Consider the following 27,656-nt stretch of genomic DNA (forward strand, 5'->3'; position numbering starts at 1 on the left):
TTTCAAAATATGTTAAACAGGTGGTGACAATTCTCATTTTCTGTAAAACGACCAAACTTAAAACATTCAAAGCAAGACTGAAGTAAAAATGCTTTGTTAAAGCATGAAAAAATAGAGAGGGCTCTATACACTATAGTCAATACTATGCACACAGGGTACAGTGTTAGCATTAATCAGTTAAATGTTTGGGATAGCGGATAGCATTTCCAGGAACAATGCCATTATTGAGATGAGGAGCATTTAATGCTTGAGTCTTTGGTTACTGTGGTAAACAAAATGAGTTTAATGCTGCAAAATGAAGATGATTACAAATACAGTAGTATAAAATGACTATCCCTTATTTTTAAAAAATGTGATGCATTAGGAATTCATAAAAGAATATTAGATCACAATTTTCATTTATACCTAATATTAGATTAAGCATTTCATTGAATCTCTCCCCAATATGCTAGAGTATTTTATGTAAAGCAAAAGCCTTGGACAGGTGAAAAGACAAATCGTGGAACACCCTTACAAACCATGCCAACCTTAACAGTATAAAATAACGTGAATATCACATTTATTAATCAACAAGCCAACCTATCTTGTACAACATTGCTCAACTGTCAGTCCCAGTACTTCTGTATATAATTTATTTCACGTCTTCCAGCTTTATAATTAATCCAGTAATATTTTTTGAACTGAACTTTGTCTCTTCAATAAAGTATCACTACAATATGCCAAGCAGCCTTCACTAACATACTGTACCCAATTCTTAACTCGGTTACTAAGCATAACTTATGCAATACCGTACCATTACAATAAAGCATGTTTTAATAAAATACACACATAATTCGTCTTTGCCATTACTGTAGTTCAGAGTATTGCTGTATGGTCTAAAGACTTAATATGAACAGTTGACAGAGCTGACAAGTGTACAGCTGAAAAAAATAATGCCACTGTTAACATTTTCAGTTATGTCTTAATGTTTCTAAATTTTATTGTAAAAAGAAAAGGACTCAACCCTACTGGCTAACAAATACATAGCCAAAAAATAAATAAGTTCAGTTAAAACATTCCTAAAGAAAGGATGTGGGGTAAAAAAATATATTAATTGCCATAAGGTAGGACACTAGAACTAGTCCTTAATTAATATCCAGCTTTTAAAATTTCATGAATAAAGATGATAAGCTATAAAAAGTATTGTGATATTTTTGTGATGAACATGAATATAAAAGCAAACTATTACATATTACTATATAGTACACATTTATCCCCTATACCTAATGTCATTCATCTTGGGAGAAAATATGCATGATCAAGATGTTAATGCTTTCCAAGTTCTCTAGCCTTCATAAAAAGAAAACTAGTCCATTGCTTAGTGAGTGAAGATAACTTTACCTCTACCGAAATTCAGCAAAATTAAGCTTGTTTTTTAGTTTATCTCCATTGCAAAGGGAAGAGAGAGAAGCTGTTCAGAGAGTACTCTATTGCATAATAATTTGAATACAGCAGTATATAAAAATACCTCTCCAGTATGATGTTCTCATATAAATTAAAATTACATTGTTTCATGACACAAGCAATCCAAACAGGGGATTAGAATAGGTAGAAGTGACTTTTTATGCGAGTGTAAACCATTGTTAGATAGTACTGTAACAGTTTTTTCTTTGTCCCCCTATAAAATTGGCAAACCAAACTTTTCATGCTTTTCACCTCAAAAACAAATTAATAATCAACAGTTACACTTGATCTACCATATTCCTGTAAGTTGCAGCATTATGGGATATTGCCCATTCATTTGCTACTGGTGCTGTTCTCATATAAAGATTGATATATCAATTCATTTGGTTTACTGGTTTTGAATTAGTGGTGACTTACAGATTGTACTGATATTTTTATGAGAGGTCCACTTTATTACAGTAATTAATTTGTACTGTATTTTGAAATATATGTAATTTTGAATGTTTTAATGTAAATTACGTAATTTATTTTTATATGGAGGGCAGCAAAATAAAATTATAATATATATTAATGCATTCATGTTATGCTGCTACTGAAGGAGTGGATGGCAGTTAGCACCAAAAGGTTACATCAAGTTTAGAGAAAAAACAAAATGTTGAGCTTTAACTGGTTTTTAGAACTAGGAAAAAGGGTTAGGCTGAAGTATCAATATTCTTGTTAATATCACCTATCCCCAGGTTTCATCAAAATCAGAGAAAAATAAATGACAAGATGCAAAATTTTGTCCTTTTAACATGATATTTGACCATAAAAATAGAACAAAATTCAAAACATATATTGTTATGAAGTATTTAGTAAAACTAATCACCAACCTTTTATGGTACCTGCCAGCAAAGTTTATTGTTATAAAGTATTTAGTAAAACTAATCACCAACCTTTTATGGTACCTGCCAGCAAAGTTTCTTAAACAAGTGAAAATAAAACGCTGGCCTTTAATGTTGCTGTACAGTGTCAAATTCTGATAACCAGAGAAATCTCAACTAACATAGTTTTCCATGGTAAAATATTTGTAAATTCTAATCTTTAAACTGATCTGTGACCTTGGACACAAAGGTAAAAAAGTAGATGCAGGCAAAATAATGACCAATCTACAACCTACCTATCAAGTTTTGTCATAACCAGAGAAAGAAAAGGAGGGAGATTACAGAATAATAATGGATGTAAGGGGCATTCGAATTGTACTGGAATAAAAATTACATTATCAAAGAGTATATAAGAGCTAGATTCTCCAAATGTGAGATGCTAAGACTCCCATTTAAAGTACTAGCAAATCTAGTACAGTAACTAAAAGTGAAATGAAAACTTTAAAACTTAAGATGTTATAACTTGTAAAATCCAAGAAAAACCCAATCTAACATTAGTAAGAGAAAAGTTTTCTAACTTAACCTTTTGAAGAAATGGAGATTACTTTGTGGCCAAGTAGATATTTGCATAATCAGAAACCTATCACACTGTTTACATGCCCATACCAGAAAATGACCAACTTCCAATTTCTTGCACAACCAAAAATGTATTAGAAATGCAAAAAGTCAAGAAAAAATGCAAGATTAGAGCAGCTCATCATAAAAACCAAATGTTATATAGTAACAAGCAACTGCTTAGTAAGCCAAAAGGAGAAACAGTGTCTTGACATAAAATAGAGCTCTGTAGAAAAGTACATTTACTTTGAATGTCCAAGAATCCAATGCTCTTACAGGCATTTTTTACCATTTATTAGCTATGTATTCACTGTAAACAGTTAGGTAGCTATTTATTATTTCCTGTTGCCATCATATCTCTTTAGTACAATATTCACATTTTATTAGACATTAATAAAGAAATAAATGGAGAATCATGTGTGTGTTTACAAAGTCTTACACAATAAAATAACAAAGTTCAGTCCTCAAGGTAAAATATTTGCATCATGCTCTAAGGATATCTGTGGAAAATGAAAGTCAAGCACGATGGACTGCAATACACCAAAGAGACTTAGCATAAAAGTTATCACATAATGCAAATTCATATAAAAATATTACTGGATGACTGGATTTTTATTAGGACATGTTTTCTTTTGAAATCAATGCAGATCTCAATCTTGTTCATTTGCTGTGACCTCTACCAAGAAAACATCTGTTACTTAAAAATGCAAGGAAATGGTTAAGAAATATAAGTACAACTATCCTAATGTACATAAAACATACTCTATATTTTGCTGAAATATACACATATTACATTTTTTGGCACACAATCAGTCAGCCTCTTGGGAAAGCATTTATAAACAGATATGCCTTCTGGAGACCAACTACCAAAACTGAAAAATTACACAGGATCTAAAAGGATCAGCAGAGTGTTCCTAACAGATAACTTACCATGGTACACTGGAGATGTATCGACAGACAGACATTGCAAGAATTGCTGACACAAGCTTTGTTGTGTGTAGGCAGCATATACTTGATCTTGACTTCAGAACTATTAACTCTCTTATAAGTATTGAAGGAGATTTTAAACCATCTACAGTAAAGCTTTATCATTATTCTATGGGAAATTTAAATACAAAGCATCATCTGTTAATGGAGGTATTAAATATTTTTAACAGGTCCTCTTTGTCAAGAAGCAAATTTTTTGTTGGTATCAGCATGCACCACTGTGAAAGGAACTGATAGGGCAAACATCTTCACGGAGTAAGGCAAGAAAACGTGCTAAAGAGATCCATTTGCCATTCATGAATACTTCCCTAAGATAAGTAAGAAAAGCAAGGATCTTTGGCAATTTAAGAAATTATGGAAATTGCCGAGCCAGCTCTCCCTTGGATGCACATTAACATGAAAAGGAGGGGGAGGTAAGCCCATTGCTGACTCAAGAAATGGCCACATGTACAGTATAAGTCATGGCTTTTTAATAGTAGGGCAACTGCAGTCATTTTGCAATGACTGCTTAGTTCCCTTGACTAGTTTGTTGAGTGTCCATTTTAGGGGCTTGTGAGTATGTATACATACTCGTACTATGTGTCCAGAAGAAAGGGGTAACCAAGCTCCTTTCAGTTTTCAAGATATCATGTATATATCTTGTGGCATCTTTAGGTTTGCAAATGATGCTGGTTTTCTGTAAAAGATATAACTTATTTTCAGTTGTTATTACCAGATTTTTGAGAAAAACTTTGTATATACCTTTTTTTATTGCACAGCTGTTGCAGTGCCATTCTCCACAAATGAGTCATCAATCAACTAGCTAGATGACAAGTGTCCTTGTTTCCTCTTCAGTTTTTGTCTTATTACTGTACTCTGCTTTCTAGCAGAATCTGATTAATTTCCAATGGGTGACAAAGACGTTTTTCTTGTAGTGTATTTATTGATAATTTATTACTACTAGATATTTATTTTATATTAGGGTATTTGTACCAAATGTTTTGAGATGGTACCTTCTGTCAGCCAATGCATGATTTCAGATATAGCTTTATTCTGGTACGTTTTCACTTGCTTCCATGATACTTTGCAACTGCTCTTGTAGAAGAGACTGACTTCCAGTATGTCATTTGTGGTACAAAGTGTCACATCAGCCTGAGATGTCACCATCCATATATAATCACTAACAGGTTGGTTAGTTTTTAAGTAATTGTCCTTGATTATGTTCTAAGAGGTGCTTAATTTTGGAATTGTAGCTTTTTAATCTGAAATTCACATTTTATTAAAACCAGCAATTGTAACTCAACAGGAATGAGGTTGGTTGCTTAGGTCAGTAATTCTTGAGACATCCCTTGCAGATAGTAAGAGCATTTGGTCAGTCTTTATGGGTTCTCTGGTGTGACCTCCAGAACTATAGCTAGAGCTGTCACTTTTCTTATTTTCTTTTTCCCCACAAAATTATGTATGTAAAAGGCACATTTGTACCCAAATACTTTCTCAGAAGGGCTGACTGATATACTATGCCAAAAGTATATTGTTTTGCAACTTACATTCCTCTCTTGTATAATTGAAGGGAGCAGAGATTTTTACCTTTCTCTTTTCTATTTTATCTAAGAAGGGGATGAAAAGCAGCAAAACGTGTTCCAGATAGATCATCTGTTTTACATAAATAATATAGCTTGTATGCAAATAATAAAAAATCACTACATTAACCAAAATTATAAACACCAGCATGGGCGAGAGCTTGTGCATGAGTATTAGGTCCTCCCCGAGCGTGGGCATGGGCAATTGCTAATGTTGTTCCAGGCTGAAGCGCTGCTGCTTGGAAAGTTTGAAGTAACTGTGAAGCTGCTGAAGGAGGATGCATTCTATCTCTGTAACTACTTGATGCCACATCACCTCGAACAGGATTACTGTAAATATGAATATTAATTAGTTTTTAATACCATTTACTTTAACATATTAATAATTTCTTGACTTGGTAAAATTTTTTTTCAAATGACTTCAGTTAAAAAAAATTCTTAAGCAAAGAAGTTTTTGATATACTGTAGACATAAAAGTTGGTTAGCATGAAATACCTATGTATTTCTACAATTTCTTATTTTAAAGAAGTTAATCCTTTAGACAAAATTAAAAAATAAAAATACAAATAAATGCTTCCATGAGAAATCTTGAAAATTAAAATGCTGTATAATGAAACTGTATTATCTGGATTGTAATTAGAAGTACTATATTTCAAAGGGTTCATGTTCTTTAAGACCCTACTGGACTTACCAAGATTTGGGGCTAAAGTCTGTTCAAGTTGTATAACCACTGTCATATGGGGGTTACATAAATCAGATGATTCATGCAGCTTAGAGTATTTAGCTTATTAATCTTAGAATTACATTCATTAGAGACTAAATTTGGGCCTTTTGATTCAATTGTTTATATATAGCTGTACAGTACTTGTCTACAATGTATGCATGATTTATCAGCATTAATTTATTTATACATGCACATTCATGTTCACTGGCAGCTAAATTACATTTAAATTATTGTATATCAATAAAATTGTCCTTAAGTTCAAACTTAAGTCATGCTTGCAAAATCAGATTTCATCATGGGTCTTTTGGCTGTATGTTGTGAAAAATGAATCAATTTACATTTTATGTTGATATTTGTCACAAACATCTTGTTTTGCAGGATTTTTTTATGCTTGTTGATTCTGATACTTTTACTTGGTTATTTTGATGATAGTTCTGTCATTTGAAAGCTTGACCATTAATTGGAGATGTGGTATCTCATCTCCAGTTGTAGCTTTTCATCTTAAGATGTATTCCCATCTTTATCAGTGTACAAACCTGAAGCAAATTTTGTCCCAAATATTATTTTAATAATTTTCAGTAGGGATCCATTATTTTAGCATGAATTTCAGAAATTGCCCCATTATGTATTTTTTTACCACATGTATTTTAATAACTTGTTTATATTTGGAACTTCCTCTTAAAAATACTTAAAACTGATCCCAATATCAAATAACAGTTTTTGATAGAGGAAAAACCTATTTTTGGTAGCTGCTGTTTTTCCTCAAAGGAGTTGCACTCTCATGGTCCCAACCAATTACAAAGCTGTGTAGGACTGATTGGTAATTATGTTTATGTGATTACTTGAAACAGTTTTATCTTTTGGTTTATTTGAATTCTTTTATAAGTTTGGTTGAAATGAACTGACCATATTTGGAGACATAGTGCATATGCTTAAGCTATTTTTATTTCATCCTATGATTCAAGATTGTTGTTCTCTTCCAATTACCTGGCTAACCATTTCTGAGTTTCCCTTTCTCTTAAGCTTTTCTTAATTTTGGAAATTCTGTTCTTAATTTTATCTAAATTTTTGACATAACCATCACACCTTCCCTTGCATAACTCAAAGTGCTAGGCAGAAAGTAGTAAGGAGAGAATTGGGGGTTTTTGTTGGCGGCTACGAGTTGACGTTCTCGACAGCTGATAACCAGCTCACGCTACGAACCTTGCTGGTACCGATCTTGAGCACCAGCTTCAGCTTTGCCCCCAGCACCCTCTCTCATGCACTCGGCGCCAGTTCTCTCGTACTAGCCATCTTACCACGTGCTCCCACACCTGGCTCCCTTGCTTCCCTTTCCATACATTTGCCGGTCTTGTGTCTTGGTTAACAGATGCTAACGTTGTTACAGTGAAGTGTGTAGTGGAGGAGGTGACTACTTGTCCCCTGATGCTCCTAGACAGGTCCCTGTTAACTCCCCTGCAAACCTGGAAGGAGGCAAAATGGAAGTCCAAGGGAGGTCAGGGGGTTTCACACAGGTTGTTGCGTCCTCAGTTGAGCCTGTTGCGGTCCCAGGTATTGGCAGACAGCCACTGGAAAGGCGTCTTGTTGGATGTGGGAGGAGGCATACTGTTGGTCCATGCAAGTCCAAAAGGGTTTTGCCCCCAGATAGTTAGCCCTCAGTCAAGCCTGTTGTCCGCAGGTCTCAATTGACAGCCATTGAAAAGGCTTCCATAAAGATGTGCTTACTTTGGCCGTAGTGGCGCCGATGGCGTATTTTTTTTCGGTTTACGGATCCAAGTGTGAACAAGATTAGGATTCCAATGTGGACAAGAGGCTCCATTGACACTTTCGGGATCCCAGTGTGGTTAGTTATGGATCAAAGTGTAGACTGGTGATGCCCATGGCGTTTTATCGGATTTATCTCAGCCATTGTAAAGATATATTTCCCAGTTTTATTGTGTCAGCGGTTGTCGTCATTGCTCTCGGAATCTGGACAGTCAGAGAGTGTCCAAGTTTCAAGCGTCCAAGTTCCAAGCTACCTAGTTCCAAACTCCAAGTTCTGAGTGCCCAAATTCCAAGCTCCCAACTTCTGAGTGCCCAAATTCCGAGTTCCAAGTGCCCGAGTTCTGAGTTCCAAGCTTCCAACTCCTGAGTGCCCAAGTTCCGAGCTCCCAACTTCTGAGCGCCCAAATTCCGAGTTCCAAGCTCCCGAGTTCCCAAGTTCCGAGCTTCCAACTTCTGGGCGCTCAAATTCCGAGTTCTGAGCTCCTGGGTTCCGAGCTTCCAACTTTCGAGCTCCCAACTTCTTAGTGCCCAAATTCCAAGCTCCCAACTTCTGAGTGCCCAAATTCCGAGTTCCAAGCTTCCAACTCTTGAGTGCCCAAGTTCCGAGCTCCCAACTTCTGAGCGCCCAAGTTCCGAGCTTCCAACTTCCGAGTTCTGAGCTCCTGGGTTCCGAGCTCCCAACTTCTTAGCGCCCAAATTCCAATTCCCGAGCACCCAAGTTCCAAGCGTGCAAGTTCCAAACTCCCGAGTTCCGAGCGTCTTGAGTTCCAAGCTCCCAACTTCCGAGAGCCCAGTTCCTAGCGTTCATGTGTCCAAGTGCCCAGTGTCCAAGCTCATGTTTGCACGGCCACCTGTGTCCTATGCCCACTCATCCTCCTGTCGGTTTCAAGCCAGCTATCAGTTATCTGACACCACGCTCGGGACTACGGACGCTACCTCTTCACTTTTCTTTGTCGGTTTCATCCACTCCTTTGCTTCGTTGGAGACCATTCAGCACCAGCTTAGCAATTTATTGGGCCTATTACACCATCCACCTAAAGTCTAGTGTCTGAGTGTCCAGTGTCAGAGCACCCAGCGCCAAAGGCTCAGCGCCTTGGATTGTTTCCATGCCTTGTCATGTACGGACCTGGAGGAGTTTTTGCCGTTCTTCTTTTGTATTCTCTAGAAGGAGATCTCTGGTGCTCTCTTCTACCGTGAGATTCACACAGTTGCAACAGGTTGTCACTCCCCAACAACAATGTTCCAACAGTTTCAGAGCGCTCAACATTTTTTCCTGAACTCTGCTCCTGATGATGGGCTGCCTGACCACAGTTCTTCATTTCTCTCGCTTAGACAGTAGATGAAGGTCAAGAGGGAGACGAATGAGAATTATTTACTAGGTCATTCCAATATTCCGTTAGTGGGACTAGCTGATCACCTACACAAACTATGCTGAAGCGCTATCCGTGAAATTTTGAATCTAAGCTGCCTTTAAGTGGAAGCTATAGCTATGTAATTACTTGGTAAGTATATATAAAAATTTATTATAAAAATGTCATTTCTCAGTCTAAATTTGATTGTAGAATTGTGATAAGTAATCAAGCAAATATTTGGCTAAAATAACAGACATTTGATCCAATCTGAGTTAATGTTGTCTTGACCTGGAATGTGCCCTTACAGGAAGAAAGGCGGAAAGTCTAATTCTTCAGTTGTAAACTATCAGTTATAATATTGATCTTAAGCAGTTTTAAAATAGTAATCTCATATTGCTTCAAGTGTAAAATAGCTTGTTCCAGTTTTTTAATTTAAGATTTTAATTATTACATTTAATTTGAGGATGGAGTTTCATTATCTCATCACTTCTAGATATTTTTAGTATTTTCTCTTTAAATCTTGTAGGTTTTCATATGATAAGGACTGTGTAATATATATTCTTGGTCTTACTGATACATTTTGTTGGTATAATATAACTACCCTGCTCACTATCATTGTGTCATATTTCGTTGCTTTGAAATTATTTTAATTACCTGATAGCATTAACTAATTAACAGTGATGGTTTCAAAATAGTGTGTATTTTTTTTCAAATTTACGCAGCATTTTTGTTTGACATCTAGTTGAAAAGAGTTTTAGTGATGCCATGTGCTCATCATTTCTAATACTGTACCAAAAATCTTGGGCAGTTTTCATTCCCAAAATGGAATTGAAAATTAATAAGAATTGGGTCTTGTGTGATTTTCCTTTTAATATTTTGTTTGAAAATTTGTAAGGCTGCAATGTGTTATACAAGGTGTGTCTTGTTTGAATCTGATTCTCAGAGAGAGGCTGATGGAGTGTTCAATTCTCCTGCACTTTGATCCCCAACATTTATTGTGCTTGATCATGTATTCACTAAAAGTGACTTTTTCATTCTTCCAGGTATTTTCCATGCCTATGATAAAGCTGCATTTGAAGGATGCAGGAATCCCTATCTTGCAGCCACGTTAGGGCTTACACCAAGATAAACCAATGTTTGTAGAGCCCTGAGGGTTGTCATTCCACTGAATGGATCCAGTACTAGAAGCTAAGCATAGCATCAGGCTCACTAAGCTCTCCCACATTGGCTACCGGAATTGCATTGGTGAGAAGGCCTAATGTCCAACCTTGCTGAATTCATGCTTTGAATGATCAAAATTGTAGTCAAAGCCAAGTGGGTCATTAACAGAAGGTCAAAATGGATACTGTGGAGTATGGAGGGAAAGAGGAGTGGGCAGGAGGTAAGGAAGCCTAGTTAATTTAGTTCAGAACATTTGCTTACGGTTAAGTTGCGAGTGCTAAGAGAATGGGGCTTAGCCCCAATAAAACTAATGAACTGTAAAATAGATTTTTAGAATCTGTGCAGATTTTCATATCTTTATTTCTTCAAGCTATTGCTGAATTGTACTACTAACCATCTCATTTGAGTCTCATTATGATCTGTGGCCTAGATTTATCCATTAACCTTTTACGCTGAACCAGTGCTCAGAAACATAACCTTCATTTGTTAACCCTTAAACGCCGACTGGATGTATTGTAAGTCAACTAAAATTGTCTGTCGGGTGACGAGCGGACGTACTGTACGTCGACTACAAAAAATTTCAACCTTCGGTCAACTTTGACTCGACCAAAATGGTTGAAACACAATTGTAAGCTAAAACTCTTACATTCTAGTAATATTCAATCATTTACCTTCATTTTGCAACAAATTGGAAGTCTCTAGCACAATATTTCGATTTATGGTGAATTTTTGAAAAAAACTTTTTCCTTATATCCGCGCGGTAACGGCCGAAAATTTCAGAAATTCTTTCGTCATTTTGTCGTAATTTTTGCACCGTTTTATATTAGTCGTTACATAAAGTTTTATATATGAAAATGTGTGCAATTTCATGTAAAATAAAAAAAAAAACAACCCATGGTTGTAGCTTTTATCAGTTTGGAATTATTTTCACATAAATCACGATGTGCCAAAATTTCAACCTTCAGTCAACTATGACTCGACCGAAATGGTCGAAAAACGCATCTTACATTCTAGTAATATTCAATCATTTACCTTCATTTTACAACAAATTGGAAGTCTCTAGCACAATATTTCGATTTATGGTGAATTTTTGAAAAAAAACTTTTTCCTTACGTCCGCATGCGGTAACTCGGCCGAACATCTCGGAAATTCTTTTGTCACTTTGTCATAATGTTTGCACCGTTTTATAGTAGTCGTTACATAAAGTTTTATGTATGAAAATGTGTGCAATTTCATTTAGAATACAACAAAACATAACTCATGGTTGTAGCTTCTATCAGTTTTGAAATATTTTCATAAAAATCACGATGTGCCAAAATTTCAACCTTTGGTCAACTTTGACTCGACTGAAATGGTCGAAAAACGCAGTTGTAAGCTAAAACTCTTACATTCTAGTAATATTCAATCATTTACCTTCATTTTGCAACAAATTGGAAGTCTCTAGCAAAATATTTCGATTTATGGTGAATTTTGAAAAAAACTTTTTCCTTACGTCCGTGCGGTAACTCGGCTGAACATCTCAGAAATTCTTTCGTCACTTTGTCGTAATGTTTGCACCGTTTTATATTAGTCGTTACGTAAAGTTTTATATATGAAAATGTGCGCAATTTCATGTAGAATACAACAAAAAATAACTCATGGTTGTAGCTTTTATCAGTTTTTAAATATTTTCATATAAATCATGATAAATAGAAAAAATATGACCTTCGGTCAACTTTAACTCGACCGAAATGGTCGAAAACTGCAATTGTAAGCTAAAAGACTTACAGTCTGGTAATATTCAATCAATTACCTTCATTCTGCAACAAACAGGAAGTCTCCAGCACAATATTTTGATTTATGGTGAATTTTTGAAAAAAACTTTTTTTTTACATCCACGCGTTACGAAATCATGCATTATTTTGTGATATTATTTTCTCTGTGTTGTTTTGATCGTTTTACAATTTGTTATATACCAAAATCATCGCAATTTAGTATACAATACAAAGAAAAAAAATAACTCGTTAGCTTTAACCGTTTTGCTCACAGCGCAATTTGTATACAAATTATATATGAAATTTTTTTTTGCGCTGTCATATATTTCAATATTTATATATGATAATTATATTTTTTTTCATTTCTGATGGTTGCATACTAAACTTCAGGCAATGTCAAAAAAAGGAGCCAAAAATGAACTCTTAATCTTAAAAACTAAGCGCGGTGTGATTTTTTTAAAGAAACTTCTTTTTCCGCTTCGGCGCTAACTCCCGAACGCCGCCGGCATACGGCAGACACTTTCGTAAATAGAGGCTCGGCGTTTAAGGCTTAATGAAATAAAAATGGTAAGGCTTATATTAATAACCTTCAGATCTGTTCCCATCATCCTGCACCAATTGTGTCAAATAAAAAGCCCCTAGAACCCCCCTCCACCATTTTGACTACCTTTACTGAGATTCAACAGCCATCCCTGCTCACACTGAAGTATAATCTATATAAGAAAGGTGATGGATGTATTTCCGTAGGAACAAGGAGTAACAGACATCCCAATGTTAAATCACAGTATTTACAGTCAGGTGCTCGATTTAAATTCTTCACACTGTTGTAAGTAAGATGCTGAAATAACATTCATGATAATGACAGCGAGGTAATCAACTGATGTGCTGTTTAATGCAAGATGAAGTTACTATATATTATTAAAAGAAAAACTAAGAATGTCAGTACAATATACAGTACACAGTATTAGGTTTCAATTTGCTAAATCATGCATTACTACATGGTACTAAGTAATTATGATACAATAAAGCCTTCATTTAACTGACCCAAAGACATAATGGAAACCATTTTTCCTCATAAGAAATATATTCTAAAGCATTTTTATTCCTGCTATTTTCCTCTCTTCGAAAAATTGTCCAGGTTCTGGAGAGAGAGAGCCACTATAAGCATTCAGTGATTTTGAAGTCTATACATGCCGTTAATCACTAATCTGGTAAAGTCACTAATTTGGCACCAACTTCAGCAAGTGTAATTTTAGATTTCTGTGGTTGTTGCATCAACCTAATGCTATTGTTTGATAGCCCTGCTTGCTGCATAAATACTGTACTTTCAACAGCATTGTTGCATACACTTTTGGACTTATTGTAACACAAGTGCCATGACTCCTGAATTTCATCCTTTTCTTTTTACATGGATGCTTAGATATACATTCCAGGAGATTCAGTCACAGTGTTTACCAGCTTGTGAAGACTGTCAACTTTATAAGTTGCTGGACCACCTCCTTCTACTTTTGAGTCTTTCATTTCCTCTGCATCAAGGCACTGCCATGTGTTTGGATCTTGTCCCTTTCAGAGTTACTTCCTTGCAAGATTGCAGACTGAAAGCCACTGGTCAACAATTCCAACTTAACAATTTTGACTTGGTCTTTCAGAAAACACTATGTGGCAGCCCATGCATTTTCCTATAAGCTGATATCAATACAAAAGAAGTTAGAGATGGCTGGTCTACATGCCTCAATTCAAACCAAGAGCCTCAAATGATAATTTGTGGGAGTATACTATAATACTGGACTCCTTTGAGACTCATAAGTTGAAACACACAGTACAGGTAAGGCTTGCACATAATATTAGAGCAAATATTACTACTGTACGTGAAAAAAATACCTGTGGGAGTCTCACTGAAGAAGAACATCCATATTTCTCTTGATGAAATTACACTTAAAAATATGAAGAAAAACAATAAAATACAAAAATAAAAAATACAAACTAAATTTTCTTTGCCTCAATAAATTGTACAAAAACATAAGCCAGCTTTTGCCCACAGATAAGTTATCAGAATCTTGCAATTAAGGCTATACATGTCAAAAGCTCAGGTAATAAATTATATAGCCTAACCCAAGCAGAAGAAGAATCCTAATAAATTTCAATAATAACAGACAGGAATGAAACAAAGTGCACATCATGAAAATCAGTACAGTGGGTAGGATGTACTATAAAACCTGACTTAATGGATTGGCAATAAGGCATAACTGTGGTATGTCAGAAGAAAAAAATCAAAAGAAAAAGGGTAACTAAAGCTACAAAGACAAAACACAAGCTGGAAAAACTGCTGTTATCTCAAAATATATATAGCAAGAAAAAATGTGCCGAATTTTCTTTGGAGCAATCGAGTTTTCTGTACAGCCGCTACAGCGTTTAATTAAAGCCACCGAAAATAGTTCTATCTTTCGGTGGTCTCAGTATAATGCTGTATGAGCCACGGTCCATGAAACTTAACCATGGCCTTGTGGTGACCTATCCTATATTGTTGCCAGAGGCACAATTTTGGCTAACTTTAACCTTAAATAAAATAAAAAGTACTGAGGGTAGAGGGCTGCAATTTGGTGTGTTTGATGATTGAAGGGTTGATGATCAACATACCAATTTGCAGCCCTCTAGCTCAGTAGTTTTCAAGATCTGAGGGTGGACAGAAAAAGTTCGGACAGAAAAAAGTGCATACAGAATAAAAAGCGGATGGACAGACAATGCTGGCACAATAGTTTTCTACTCAAAGTTGGTTTAGTTCTAGAGAAATTATCTTGGAAGTATTCTAATCACCGTAACTTGGATGTTGGTGAATTTTCCCTAAAATGGAGACCAGTATGCTAGAGCTTTAGACTGTCATTTGGAATGTAAGGTATTGTTATTTTGGCCATGGCTTTTATGTCAAGAAATGTGTTTGTAAATTTGGACACTTCCTTCAAGGTGACTGACAAACCTTTTGCCAAAAATGCACTTTAGTATTCAACAACTAAAGTAAATATAAGTTTTGTGTGGATGTGTACCTATATATATCAAGTATATTCAACTATACAAGAATCATATGAAGGAGGTCAAAATGACTGAAAGTAAGGTCAGACAACAATGAAATTTTCAGCTAAAATAACAGGGCATAAAAATATATGGTCAAACTACTTAAACTTAATCATGCACACACCGAAGCCTATAAGCAGCCTTTTTTTAATTTTTCATAAAAATTTGTAAGACCTGGATTTCCAACTAATAAAATCTCAGCCATCTGACTGAAGTTACTTTTGTCTTGAAAGGGTGTATAGTTGAAGGCTTTAATGTATTTCTGTAAGTCCTATGTGCTACTAAACTAAATCATCAAGATGTATGAGAATAAGTTCTGATGCAGAAGAATAAGTTTTCAATAATCAATCTTTTGTGCATATGAGGAAGATGAAATTGTTACCGTAAAAGTAAAGTAATTTAATAATAGGATGAGAACATTTCAAACAGGCATCATTTTGTCATGACAGGATATTATGATAGGAAAATACATTAACTTCAAAACAATATACTTCAAGGAAGAGCTTTTTTTAATATTACATACAATAAAAGGAACCTACCGTCCACGCAAACGTTTGCCGAGTTTTCCATACTTTCTTTCGTGGCTTCTAAATGGAAGAATATTTTAATATGAAATACAGGGAGGAACAATAGGAACATAGTAAAAGTATTGAAACATTCACCGTTATAGTATAGAAAGACGTTCAGTTATTCTAATATTAAAGTTGTTATATTCAAACTAAAAAGGCAGGCAACAAGCAAAGATTTAGTCACATTCTAACTGAGGTATTTAAATATGAAGGCAAGGATAGTTCATCTAATAAAAATCTTATGTCTGAATAGAGTGGCAATGCTATGGATATACTGTACTACAAAAAGTGTTAAATGTAACAGAACTAATAATACAGCTCTTGATAGATTTCAAATAAGTATCTCTAACATGCTCAAATTTAATCACCATTTTTTAACAATAACTGCAGCATTGTAATATACAGAAAATAGTTTTTGTCAAAATTTTTCAACACACACTATATGCTTAACTTTGCATGGTCAGCAATGAAATTCCTTCTAGTAATGAATTTCCTTCTACACCACAGTTGGAATATTAGTCACACAAAAACAATGGTTATTAAAGCTGAAAATAATAGTATACAGTACCAACCTAAAAATGTATATTTTTTGGCAGCGTAGCCACTGTTTGTCCTCAAAGGAGTTACACTCTCATGGTCCCCCCCAGGGCTCCGTAAGGCAGACCAACCAATTACAAAGAATTCTCTTGTAGTTTGCCTTAGCCAGAGTAGTGCTTGTTGGCACAGTGATAGAACATAAAGGGCTCAGGACAGGATGGCTCTATCTCCTGTCCTACAACAACTACGTAGGCTCAAAGTCTTATTCGCACAGATGTGGCAACAGCCTGTTCCCGGCCAACTTATTACACTCTGGTCTGTCCAAGAGTTCACTGGTCCCCAGGTTGTGCTCTGGAAATCGCATTCGACTACGCCACTAACTTCCATTTTGAAAAGTAGGGAAGGGAGGACAGCACTAGGTTTTGCTCATTGGGTTTGTTTTAAAATAGTATATTGTAAAAATATTGTTTGTTCTTACAGAGCCATTAATCATAATTAGCCTTAATAATACAGTAGGAGGAAGGATAATGCAGAAACAATGGAAGAGAAGAAAATAACAAGATCCAAGAAGTCCAGTCCTCCACAATAGGTCCCAGCAGTTGAACATAGAAAAGAAATGTACAGAGAAGTCCACGTTGTATTTACAAGCCAGGGGAGAGGAGAGAGCTCAAAGTTTATGACTGAAATGTCCCACAGCAAGCCAAAACCTATACAAAATAGAATTATGACTTGTACGAATGAACAGAGAAATAAGGCCATAAATAATCAGTCCCACAGAGTTACATCTTGGAGACTCTCATTAGGCAGTGAAAAATCTTCGGCAAAAGAGGCAGCAAGGCAGGAAGAGTGAAAAGGTCCAAGAATGAGCCTTGTTTACTAAGCAACTAAGTTTTGGCTCTGAACACCAAGGCAGACAAAAGATCATGCAGCACCAAGGCAGACAAAAACCAATGGCTGCAATGAGATTTTGCCCAACAGGGCATGAAGCTCCCTGACACTGCAGCCCTGCAGAAAAACCTGCCTCGCAGAATATGCTGGATAACCACCTCTCGTGAAGATGAAAGGAGTGAACTGACTCTCAAACAGCTTCTTTACTACTTAGGGATGCAGAGACCACCATCTGAGTTGGTCCAATAGCATGTTTCAGTTACTTGAAATGTACCTTGCTGACAACTTTAACGAATGGAGAACTGCCATGGTGGCTTCCCAATCCAGGATCTTCACAGCTAGATAGCAGAAAGTTTGCATTATTGTTCTAACATGCTTGTTAACATTGGCTATTATACCACAGAGTGATCCCTTAGCTTGTCTTGAAATTATAGCAGAGCAAGCTACACAGCTAACATCTCCAAGTTACTGATGTTTAAGGGAGCCAGTTCCTCCATCCACCACCCTGAGATGAACTCCCATTTTAGGTGAGCCCCCTGCATCCCCTCTCTGAGCCACCCAAGAACAGAAGCATATCTGAAGGGAGAACAAGTGAATTCCTTCTAGATGTTTGTCGTTTAACTATCATCAAAGATTTTTCCTGACCTCCCAGTTCAAAGGAACAAAATGAAGGCAGAATAAAAGTGAGCTACCAAAACTGTTCCAGTTGCCACTGGAGAGACCATAGATGACAGTAAGCATGAAGAACAAATTCCTCTAGAGACAATAAATAACCGAGATTAGAATGCCAGAGCTGAGCTGGTTACCATACTTTGTCAAAATCCCAATGGAAAAATTATTTCTCTCAACCATTCCTTCTGACCCTTTACAGATACACCTTAAAAACCTGGATCAGCCACGCAACCAAACTATCCCCACTGCACCAAAGCCTCTCACTTGTAATCTCATTAACTTACTATCTTTCCATTCTTTAACCTCTTAGAAAGTTCTTACATCCTTTAGAATCACTTCCACAAGTATTTTTAAACTTACACTCGTGCTTTTCACACATGTATCACTCAGCACTACCTCTTCTGTAATCTACATTTCACAAAACTTCAAAATACTCACTCCATTGGGCCAGGACTGTATTAACTTGGAACAGTACCTCTCCATTTACATCTTTAATTCTAAGATCCATTTGTTCAGCAACATTTACCTTTTTATCTGCTTTCTTGAATAACTTGCCTCGCTACAGTTTGGTTAACATTCTTCCTTCTGTTTTATTACTATCCTTCTCTCTCAGTGTTTTATTGACTACCCCATCCTTCCTCCTTCCTGCATATGATCTCTCTCATCATGTAAGTGCACTTCAAATCTACTTTTATCCTTCATGGAGCCTTATGTTGCTACTTTTTGTTGTTATTCCCTCTATTTATTATATTCCTGTACCACAAACACTCTGCTATCCCTGTGGCTCCATTGTGGAAATTTAATCTCTTCATCTGCTCTTTCTACCCTCATGTCTTAACATAGCTCACAGTTTATGTTTTCTCCTTAAATGATGTCCTCACTTCCTTCTTATCCAGCTCACTTGTCTTCAATAAATTTACAGCCACATTTTCACCCCCCCCTCTCTCTCTCTCTCTCTCTCTGAGCCTCGTATCTACCTAAACTTAGCTACAACCCAATGATATTCAGTTATACTTACAGCTACTTCTGTTCTCACCATTATGTCTACTAACTTGTTCTTTTATTTACTAAGCACTAACATATAATCTAGCAAACTCTCTTCACAGCTGTTTTCTCTTTCCCAAGTAAACTTAAAAATATTATTTGGAAACCACACATTTCCAACATTCAAGCCTGTTTCCAACACATTTCCATAAGATTTCCTCCATTCTCATTTAATCCAAGCACTTCATACCTACCAATAAAACCATCTTCTACATTACCTACCTTGACATTCATATTACCTAGCTAAATCACACTTTCATATTCTATTTCCCAGAACCAGTTAGTCCACTTATTTTTACAATTCTGTGTTAAATACATTTAATGTTTCTTAGTTTTACTGCTCTTTTCTTTTCTGTTTTCCTGAAACTATAATTTTACTTTGCTTCTTTTTTATCCTTTTACACTTTTTACTCATACATTTTCCTATATGCAGGTAGCCATAAAAGCAGGCACCATGATGTAAGAGCAAATGAATGCATCATTTTGGCCACACTGTTCTTGTAATAATCATTATCCTTGCTTTTACTCTCTTAATTTTGCTCCCTAGGAAAGAATACCTGTCATGGGTAATAATTATAAAATAAACAAGAAAAAAGATAAGAGTGATTCTGAATACTTAAGGTTTGAACATTTCTCTCAACAGTTAATACATTAGAATAATATACAGTAATCCTTTTTAATATTAATTTATAAATACTGTACCTGTATTAATATACAATTCCTCTGAATAAAAATGCAGAGCAGGTAATATATTCTAGTTAAGCAGGTGAAAAGTAAGTGGTGATTAAATTTTTGAGGTGATACAGATACTTCATTTTCAATCTTCTCTAAGGTATATTTGCTAATTTCTATGTTAAAGCTTCAGCATTCATAGTTTTTAGAATGGACATGTAAAAATACAATATTTAACAAAATAATTTGCACTGTCCATTGAAACAAATTTAACCTTTTATGCCTTTATATCAAACTGACTTACAAACAGCTTTTTAAACCAAGGGCTTTAGTAATGGGTTTGACCTTCTTGCTATTTAACCCTCATTCTCACTTGCCAAATGCTCTCATTCTTGAACCCTGCATGCAATGATGATGCATATCAATCTGAGTGGGTTGGGAGAAGGTAATTTGCAGCAGTGAAAATTAGGGTTCTCAATAGAATACAGAAATTATTAACATTTTGTGTGCAGTCATACAAATTTTAAGTCTTTTATATATCCACTTTATTATACAGTAAAGTTTTTTAAATTTATTGTACTGAAGATCACTGTTGACTGGTATAGTGCCTTTAACCTATTTTAAATCTATGATTTTGTCTCAAATAATCCTTATAGATTTGCTTCCCGAGTAATTTCTTGGTCAGAAATGAATGACAACCAAGGAAAGTAACAACTGGATATAGGACATCTAGGTTGGAATCAGACACAGACTTTATGCAGTGAAATCATCAAGATCAGAAAGGTAGAGGGTGATGATCACAGAAGTTACTTTATTACCTGCAACTAATGGTTCTAATGACTGCTATGGTTCCAAGAAAGTATCCATGACGTGAATGGCATCTCTAAAATAAAATTTAACAAATGTTGGTAGGTATTTCCAGTAACATGTACATGTAAAGCCATGTTGTACAGTCTCTGCTGATCATGTTGTTTGTAAAGTCCCCGCTAAGCAAGTTTTCTTTGATGACGGCCCATTTTCTTTGTACCTACAATTCGTCACGCTGGACGGGCCAGGTCATGTAAAATTCAATTGTTTAAACTGTGTATGCAATTATTTATCTGTTCATCAACCGTGTATTTCTTCTTTCGCAGGCGTCAAGATTATACTCGACTTTAATTCTGTCTATTGTTACATTGTATATTGTACTCGTTCGTTTCTTTTGTACCTCTTATAGTGGTGACCCCTGGAGTAGTTCCCGAAGCCATTAGCGGACCCATACGGCGACTCAGTCTTGGCTTCAGGAGCTTACTCTCGCCCTTAGCGGACTAATCACGGTGCTGAACCAGTTTTTGGGCGTGCTGACTCTCGTCGGCAAAATCACCAGCATCATTAGCAGACTCACACGGCGCGCTCCTAAGTGCGTTTTGACGCGAGTACCCTACTCCATATAAGAGGGCAAAGAGCGAGTATGGACGCTGACATCCCCTCCCTCGTTCAATTAACTGCTGACCTCGAGCATTCGGAGGTCTACCTCCCTCCCATATCACCCGCGCCCGTCCCCGCGCCGAGGCTCTCACGCTCCTCCACACCCCTGCCCGCGCCCCGCACTCTCCCCAGCCCAGTGGGCCAATCCAGGGCTGCCCTGTCCACAAAGCTGCCGCCGTTTACGCAGGGGAATCTGTCGGCGTGGCTCTACAGGGTCGAGAGCCAGTTCAGGATTGCGGATCATAACGACGAGGTGCTGCAGGCAGATATAGTACTTAACACCCTGCTGGAGGAGATCTACAGTAAGCTCGTCCCGTGGGTGTCTGAAGCATGATCCCCTTACCTATCACCTCCTGAAGAAAACCCTCCTCCAGACATGCTCCCTGCCGGTTGCCGAGCGGGCCGGCCGCGCCCTCGACCTCGCCATCAACCCGTGGCAGGATCAGAGCGTCATGGAATCATGGGGCATGATCCGAAACCTCCTCACCATCCCAGACACCAACGGCAGTAAAAAGAAGCACGAGATAAGCCTGTCGCGGGAGATCCTCCTCCGTCAGCTCCTCCCGGAGGTCCGCACACAAATCCCGGAGCCCTACGCGATGCCCCTCAAAGACCTGATCATCTCAGCACAGTACTTGACAGACTCCATAAAGGCAACAAAGCTGGTACCAGCGCCCACACTCCAGTCAGCACCATCCAGCAGGAGGAGGGCGCAGAGGAAGAGGTCGACGCCGGCACCAGGAGGCACCCAGCGCCTCCCAACAGGTGGAATTCCCTGGGTCTTTGCCACTACCACAGGCGGTTCGGCAAAGACGCCCGGAACTGCTTGCCGCCCTGTTCATTCGCCCGTTCAAAAAACGGGGGAGGCGGCGGCCAGCAGGACAGGCCGCCATGGCAGCAGAAGAACCCAGGGGCCCAGAACCAATAGGCTTCTACGTCTGCGACACTGCCTCCGGCAGGATGATGCTGGTCGACACGGGGGCCGTTAGATCAAACTTCCCGGCATCTAGAGAGGACCGCAAGCGGGAACCGGACCTGGCTGCCTCCCTGACGGTCGCCAACGGGTCCCCCATCCTCTCCTACGGAACCAGGCCCCTGTCGATCTCCATCCTTGGCCGGAGGTACTCCTGGGACTTCGTCGTCGCGGACGTTAGGACCCCGCTCCTGGGTGCGGATTTCCTGGCGCACTTCGGGCTGACAGTCGACGTCGGTCAGAAACGCCTCCTAGATACAGACTCCTACCAGTCCCTCCCGTTGGCAACGGGACCCAAGGCGCCCACCATCTGCTCTGCAGCTGCTGACGAAGTTCCCTGATGTGCTCAGGCCCGAGCTCCGCCAAAAGTCCGGGGCCCCAGCCAAACATGGCACATAAAAACAAAGGGCCCCCTGGCACATGCGAAGTTCCGGAGGCTTCCCCCTCGACGCCTTCAGGAGGCCAAGGACGCATTCACCGAAATGGAATGGATGGGAATCTTCAAGGCGGCCTCCAGCCCGTGGGCCTCCCCCCTCCACATGGTGCAGAAACTGGACGGTTCCTGGAGGCCCTGCGGCGACTACAGGCGACTCAACCTGGCAACGGAACCTGACCATTATCCCCTGCTCAATATGCAGGACCTCACGGCCTCCTTCCACGGGGCCAAAATATTTACTAAGTTGGATCTCTTAAAATCCTATTTTCAGGTACCGGTCACGCCAGAGGATATACCAAAGACTGCCATCATCACCCCTTTTGGGTCCTATGTGTTCGCCTTCTCTACATTCGGCCTGAGGAACGCTGGGGCAACTTTCCAGCGGCTCATGGACAGCATCCTGCGGGGACCTAAAGTTCTGCGTCTGCTACGTAGGTGATATCCTTATATTTTCCAGGTCCCACAAGGAGCACCAGAAACACATCCGGGCAGTCCTGCAGCGCCTGCAGGAGAACTGCCTCGTTGTACGTTTTGACAAATGCACCTTGGGCGTACAGAAGCCCGACTTCCTGGGCCACGAGGTATCCCCAGATGGCGTCCGTCCGCTCACATCCAAAGTTGCAGCCGTCACCAGGTTCCCCGTCCCCACCTCCGTTAAGGCCGTCCAAGAATTTCTCGGGATGGTGAACTACTACAGGAGGTTCATCGCCGGGATCGCACACACCACGGCCCCTTTGACGGAGACCCTGAAAGGCCAACCAAAATCCTTGTTGTGGGGACCCAGCCAGCAGCAGGCCTTCTCCCTGATGAAGGTCGCCCTCGCCGAGGCAACCTCCTTGGCCCACCTGGATCCCAGTGCCCCCTTCCAGCTGACAACGGATGCCAGCAATGTCGCCTGTGGTGCTGTCCTGGAACAGGTCATCAACGGCGCCCCCCAGCCCATCGCCTTCTCCAGCAAGAAGTTCAGCCCCGCAGAGGCCCGCTACAGCACCTTCGACAGGGAACTCTGCGCAGTGTACCGTGCAGTCCGGCACTTCAAGTTCCTCCTGGAGGGCACGCCCTTCACAATCTATACGGACCACCAACCGCTGCCCCACGCCTTCACCAAGCAGGGGAACGCGTGGTCCTCCAGGCAGCAACGGCATCTCTTGGCCATCGCCGAGTTTACCTGCTCCATCAAGTACTCCCCAACAGGAAAAACCCTGTGGCAGACGCCCTCTCCAGTCGAGCTGAACGAGGTGCAGCTGGGAATCAACTACGAAGACTTCGCCTGTCACACCCCTCCGGCAGGACGACAGCCAAGCTGCTGTCAGAGAAGTTCGTCTGGCACGGAGTGCAGAAGGATGCGAGGACCTGGGCGAGACTGCCTGCATTGCCAAACCAGCAAGGTGGGGAGGCACACCGAATCCGGGGTAGGCGAGTTCCCGCAGCCAGGGCAGCGTTTCGGCCATGTGCACATCGACGTCGTTGGGCCCCTTCCCCCGTCAGGCGGGTCCAGATATCTCCTGACGGTGGTAGACCGCTCAACAAGGTGGCCCGAAGCCACGCTAATGCAAGAAGCCACCGCCAGCGCCTGCGCCGAGGCCCTGCTCTCCAGCTGGATCAGCCGCTTCGGCGTCCCTAACCACATCACGACCGACAGGGGCCCCGCCTTCCTGTCCGAATTGTGGTCCGCCCTGGCCCAGCTGCTGGGGACAGCTCATCACACCACCACGGCCTACAACCCAGCCGCCAACGGCTTGGTCGAGCGTTTCCACAGGTCCCTGAAGGCGTCCCTTATGGCCTGCTGTACCGCCGAGACTGGAAGTACCAGCTGCCGTGGGTCCTCCTCGGGTTGAGAACCGCCCCCAGGGCCGACAGCGCCCCTTCCACAGCCAAGAAAACCTACAGCGAGCCCCTCGTGGTCCCGGGCGAACTAGTGACAGAGGATCGCCACAACGCATAGGTCCAGAGGCTTCGCGAAATCATCAGCAAGTTCGCCCCCTACAAGAGAACATATACTGACAGGTTGGCCACCTTCACGCCACCAGGGCTGGCCTCCACAACCCACGTCTTCGTCAGAGATGACGCCGTCCGCCTGCCACTGACCAAGCCCTACAAGGGGCCCTTCCGCGTGCTGGAGCGGAACAGCAAGGCATTCCTGCTCGCACTCCACTGAAGAAACGATTGGGTGTCAATCGACCGGGTCAAGCCCGCCCTCCTGGAGGAGGACACAACTGTCAGCACAACGCACTCTCCGCCGGCGCAGCCACCGCAGCAACCAGGCCCTCGCAAGAAGCGGAAACGCGGCTGCCCCCGGAAAAGGCCGCCCACACCCACATTCAGCTACCCTCGCACACAGGACGTCCCTCCGTTGTCCTCACGCAGCCGAGGCACCCTTCAACGCCCCAGCAGATACGCCGATTAATCAGACGTTACCTACGTCTTGGGGGGGAAGTATTTGTAAAGCCATGTTGTACAGTCTCTGCTGATCATGTTGTTTGTAAAGTCCCCACTAAGCAAGTTTTCTTTGATGACGGCCCATTTTCTTTGTACCTACGATTCGTCACACTGGACGGGCCAGGTCACGTAAAATTCAATTGTTTAAACTGTGTATGCAATTATTTATCTGTTCATCAACTGTGTACCGTGTATTTCTTCTTTCGCAGGGCGTCAAGATTATACTCAACTTTAATTTTGTCTATTGTTACACTGTATATTGTACTCGTTCGTTGTATTTATTTATTAATTGTTATCGACCTCAGGTCACCCTTGCTTCCATTGTCTTCCGCGGCCCGACGCCTGTCGGCTGCTATATAAACTGCCTGAACCTTGAATAAATCAGCAGTAACTTTTACCTGCTCGTTTCTTTTGCACCTCTTATAAACTTGCATAGCGAGTTTAAGTAAACAGATTGCATTAAGGTACAGGTTGAGTTCTGAATGTTGACTCAGTGGTCTCATTAAACTACTTTATGATAAATAAAAATCCCTGACTACCACTGTGCCCTCTCTTAGTAAATTCCAGGTTAGTTTGAAAACCCTGAGTGCCCTTGAAACATGATATTTTTATAATAAAATAAAGTTTTATATATACTTACCAAGTAATTACATAGTTATTAATTTCTAATTTAACGGAAGCTTAAGAATTGAAATTTATGGTAGTGCTCTTTTGTTTTGGTGTGGAACTATTCTTTAGGGCTCACCACAGATTCCTGGTGGGGGGGGGGTGTTCAGTTCTGGGGATAGGACTCTCGGCATTCTATCCAGTTTGCCCATAACATGATTTAGAGTGGGGATGATAGTATTCTCGTAATACATTCAGTCCTAGCAAGCGGGTTTGGCTTACACTTGGGCCACTATAATCACGTTAGGGTAGGGTAGGGACGTGGACATTTGGGAGTCAGTTCTCACTTGTGCCATTGGTGGAAGAATAAACCCCGTGAAAGGCTGATGATATCTTTTTAAGGTTTTCAGGTTTATTATTATTTTTTTTTTACCCCTCTCAAATCTATATGTCTAGCATTTGTAAGGATTCGAGTAACCCTGGACCCTGTGATGGTGCTGTTCTGGCACAGATGACAACCTGTGCACCCACCTTGGAGATTGAAATTTCTCTAAATGTTTACGACTTCTCCAAAAATAAATTGACAAGAGGCAGTAATAACAAATATCCTGATCCTCCTCCTGACTTCCCCTCCCCTGGACCCTCTAGCCATGCTTCATTGATGACGACTGCAAACAAGGACACAGACTGCTCCAAGAAATCTTCATCCAAAATTAAATCCTCAATACAGCCAGGTTGTGTGAAAAATTTGAGAATGCTCCATACTGAAGACTTACCAGTCTGTTGTGATTATGAAATGATCTCGACAGCTCTGAAATCATTTGGAACTGTTGTAAAAATCAGGATGAACTTTACTGATATTGAATCTAAATGGGAAGTGTGGGTTACCTTTACTAGCCATGATCAGGCTCTAAAGGCTAGTAGTATGATAAGTGCGATACAAATGGGTCAAGCTACAGTACAAGGAGCCTTAACGGACAAAGTTTCCAAAGACATGGACGTTTATGTGCCATCTAAATGGGCTCAGGATAAACCAGAGAGAAAGCAGACTGCAGAAGTAAGGACTCCTGAACCTCCTATGTGGGTGGTAGCTTCAGCCAAGGAGGAAAATCATAACTTCTATAAATTTTGCAGGTTTCTTCAGAAAAAGGTGGGAGGAATAAACAGCGGTGATATTTCTCGTTTTGGGAAGAACAGCGTTCTTATTCATGCCAAATCCACAACCCAAGCATACATGCTGACCTTGTTGGACATAAAAAATGATGAAATGATTGCAAAGATCAAGCCCCACTTAAGCTTTAGTTATGGGAGAGGAGTACTATTTGATGAAGACCTTTATGACATGACAGAAGAAATTCTAGAAATGAGACCCACTTCAGTTTGGAGAGTGAAAAAGGTAGCTATTGCCAACAAGATCATTTTAACCTTTGTAGACTCTGAAGTACCTTCTCATGTCATATTTGAAAATGAAAGGGTATGAGTACGTCCTTTCCAGCAAAGACCAATGCAGTGCTATCATTTCTTTAAGTTTGGCCACCCATCAAAAAACTGCAAAAATGCTAAAATTTGTATAAACTGCTCAGGTGTCCATCATGATGATGAAAGTAATAGAAAAGCAAAACATGTTAACTGTCAACTGGAGCACAAATCCAATAACAAAAATTGTGAAATTTACAAATTTGAACTGTCTGCACTAAATAAAGCCAATGCAGAGCATATAAGTATCGGTTTTGCAAAAAGACAATTAGGACAACAACCTAGGAGTTATGCTCAAGTTCTTAAGCCACAACCCCTATCTACCACTAGGGGTGCAGTGGCAGCACCTTCTAATGTAGTAGGTGCATCAACCCCTGTGGTAGTGGCCCAGTCATCTGGGTCAGGTGCTCGACCTGTTGAGGCTAGAGCACAAGCCCCCAAGGAGGGTAAGATGGCACTTAACCCAACCACCTTGGAACTGACTCAGGCAGAGCCTCTGCCTGATTTAATGGAGACTGAGGAGCAAAAGCACCAAAAGAGGAGACGTTCCCCTCATCCTCTCCTCCAATTAAACATGCATCACTTA

At 39.8% G+C, this 27,656-nt stretch overlaps 1 protein-coding gene across 1 annotated transcript in view; it reads right to left on the minus strand.

The window, feature by feature from the left end:
• Positions 1 to 444: 444 nt before the first annotated feature.
• Positions 445 to 27,656, minus strand: part of LOC136848742 (uncharacterized) — a 557,848-nt gene continuing 530,636 nt past the window's right edge. Inside the window, exons 33-34 of the mRNA XM_067121294.1 lie at positions 15,831 to 15,878; positions 445 to 5,797 (exon numbers count right to left, since the gene is read on the minus strand). Coding sequence (XP_066977395.1) covers positions 5,593 to 5,797; positions 15,831 to 15,878 — 253 coding nt within the window. The 3' untranslated portion in view covers positions 445 to 5,592. The remainder of the gene's footprint in view (positions 5,798 to 15,830; positions 15,879 to 27,656) is intronic.

This window comes from Macrobrachium rosenbergii, chromosome 19 (assembly GCF_040412425.1).
Source record: "Macrobrachium rosenbergii isolate ZJJX-2024 chromosome 19, ASM4041242v1, whole genome shotgun sequence".
Classification (NCBI taxonomy): Eukaryota; Metazoa; Arthropoda; class Malacostraca; order Decapoda; family Palaemonidae; genus Macrobrachium; species Macrobrachium rosenbergii.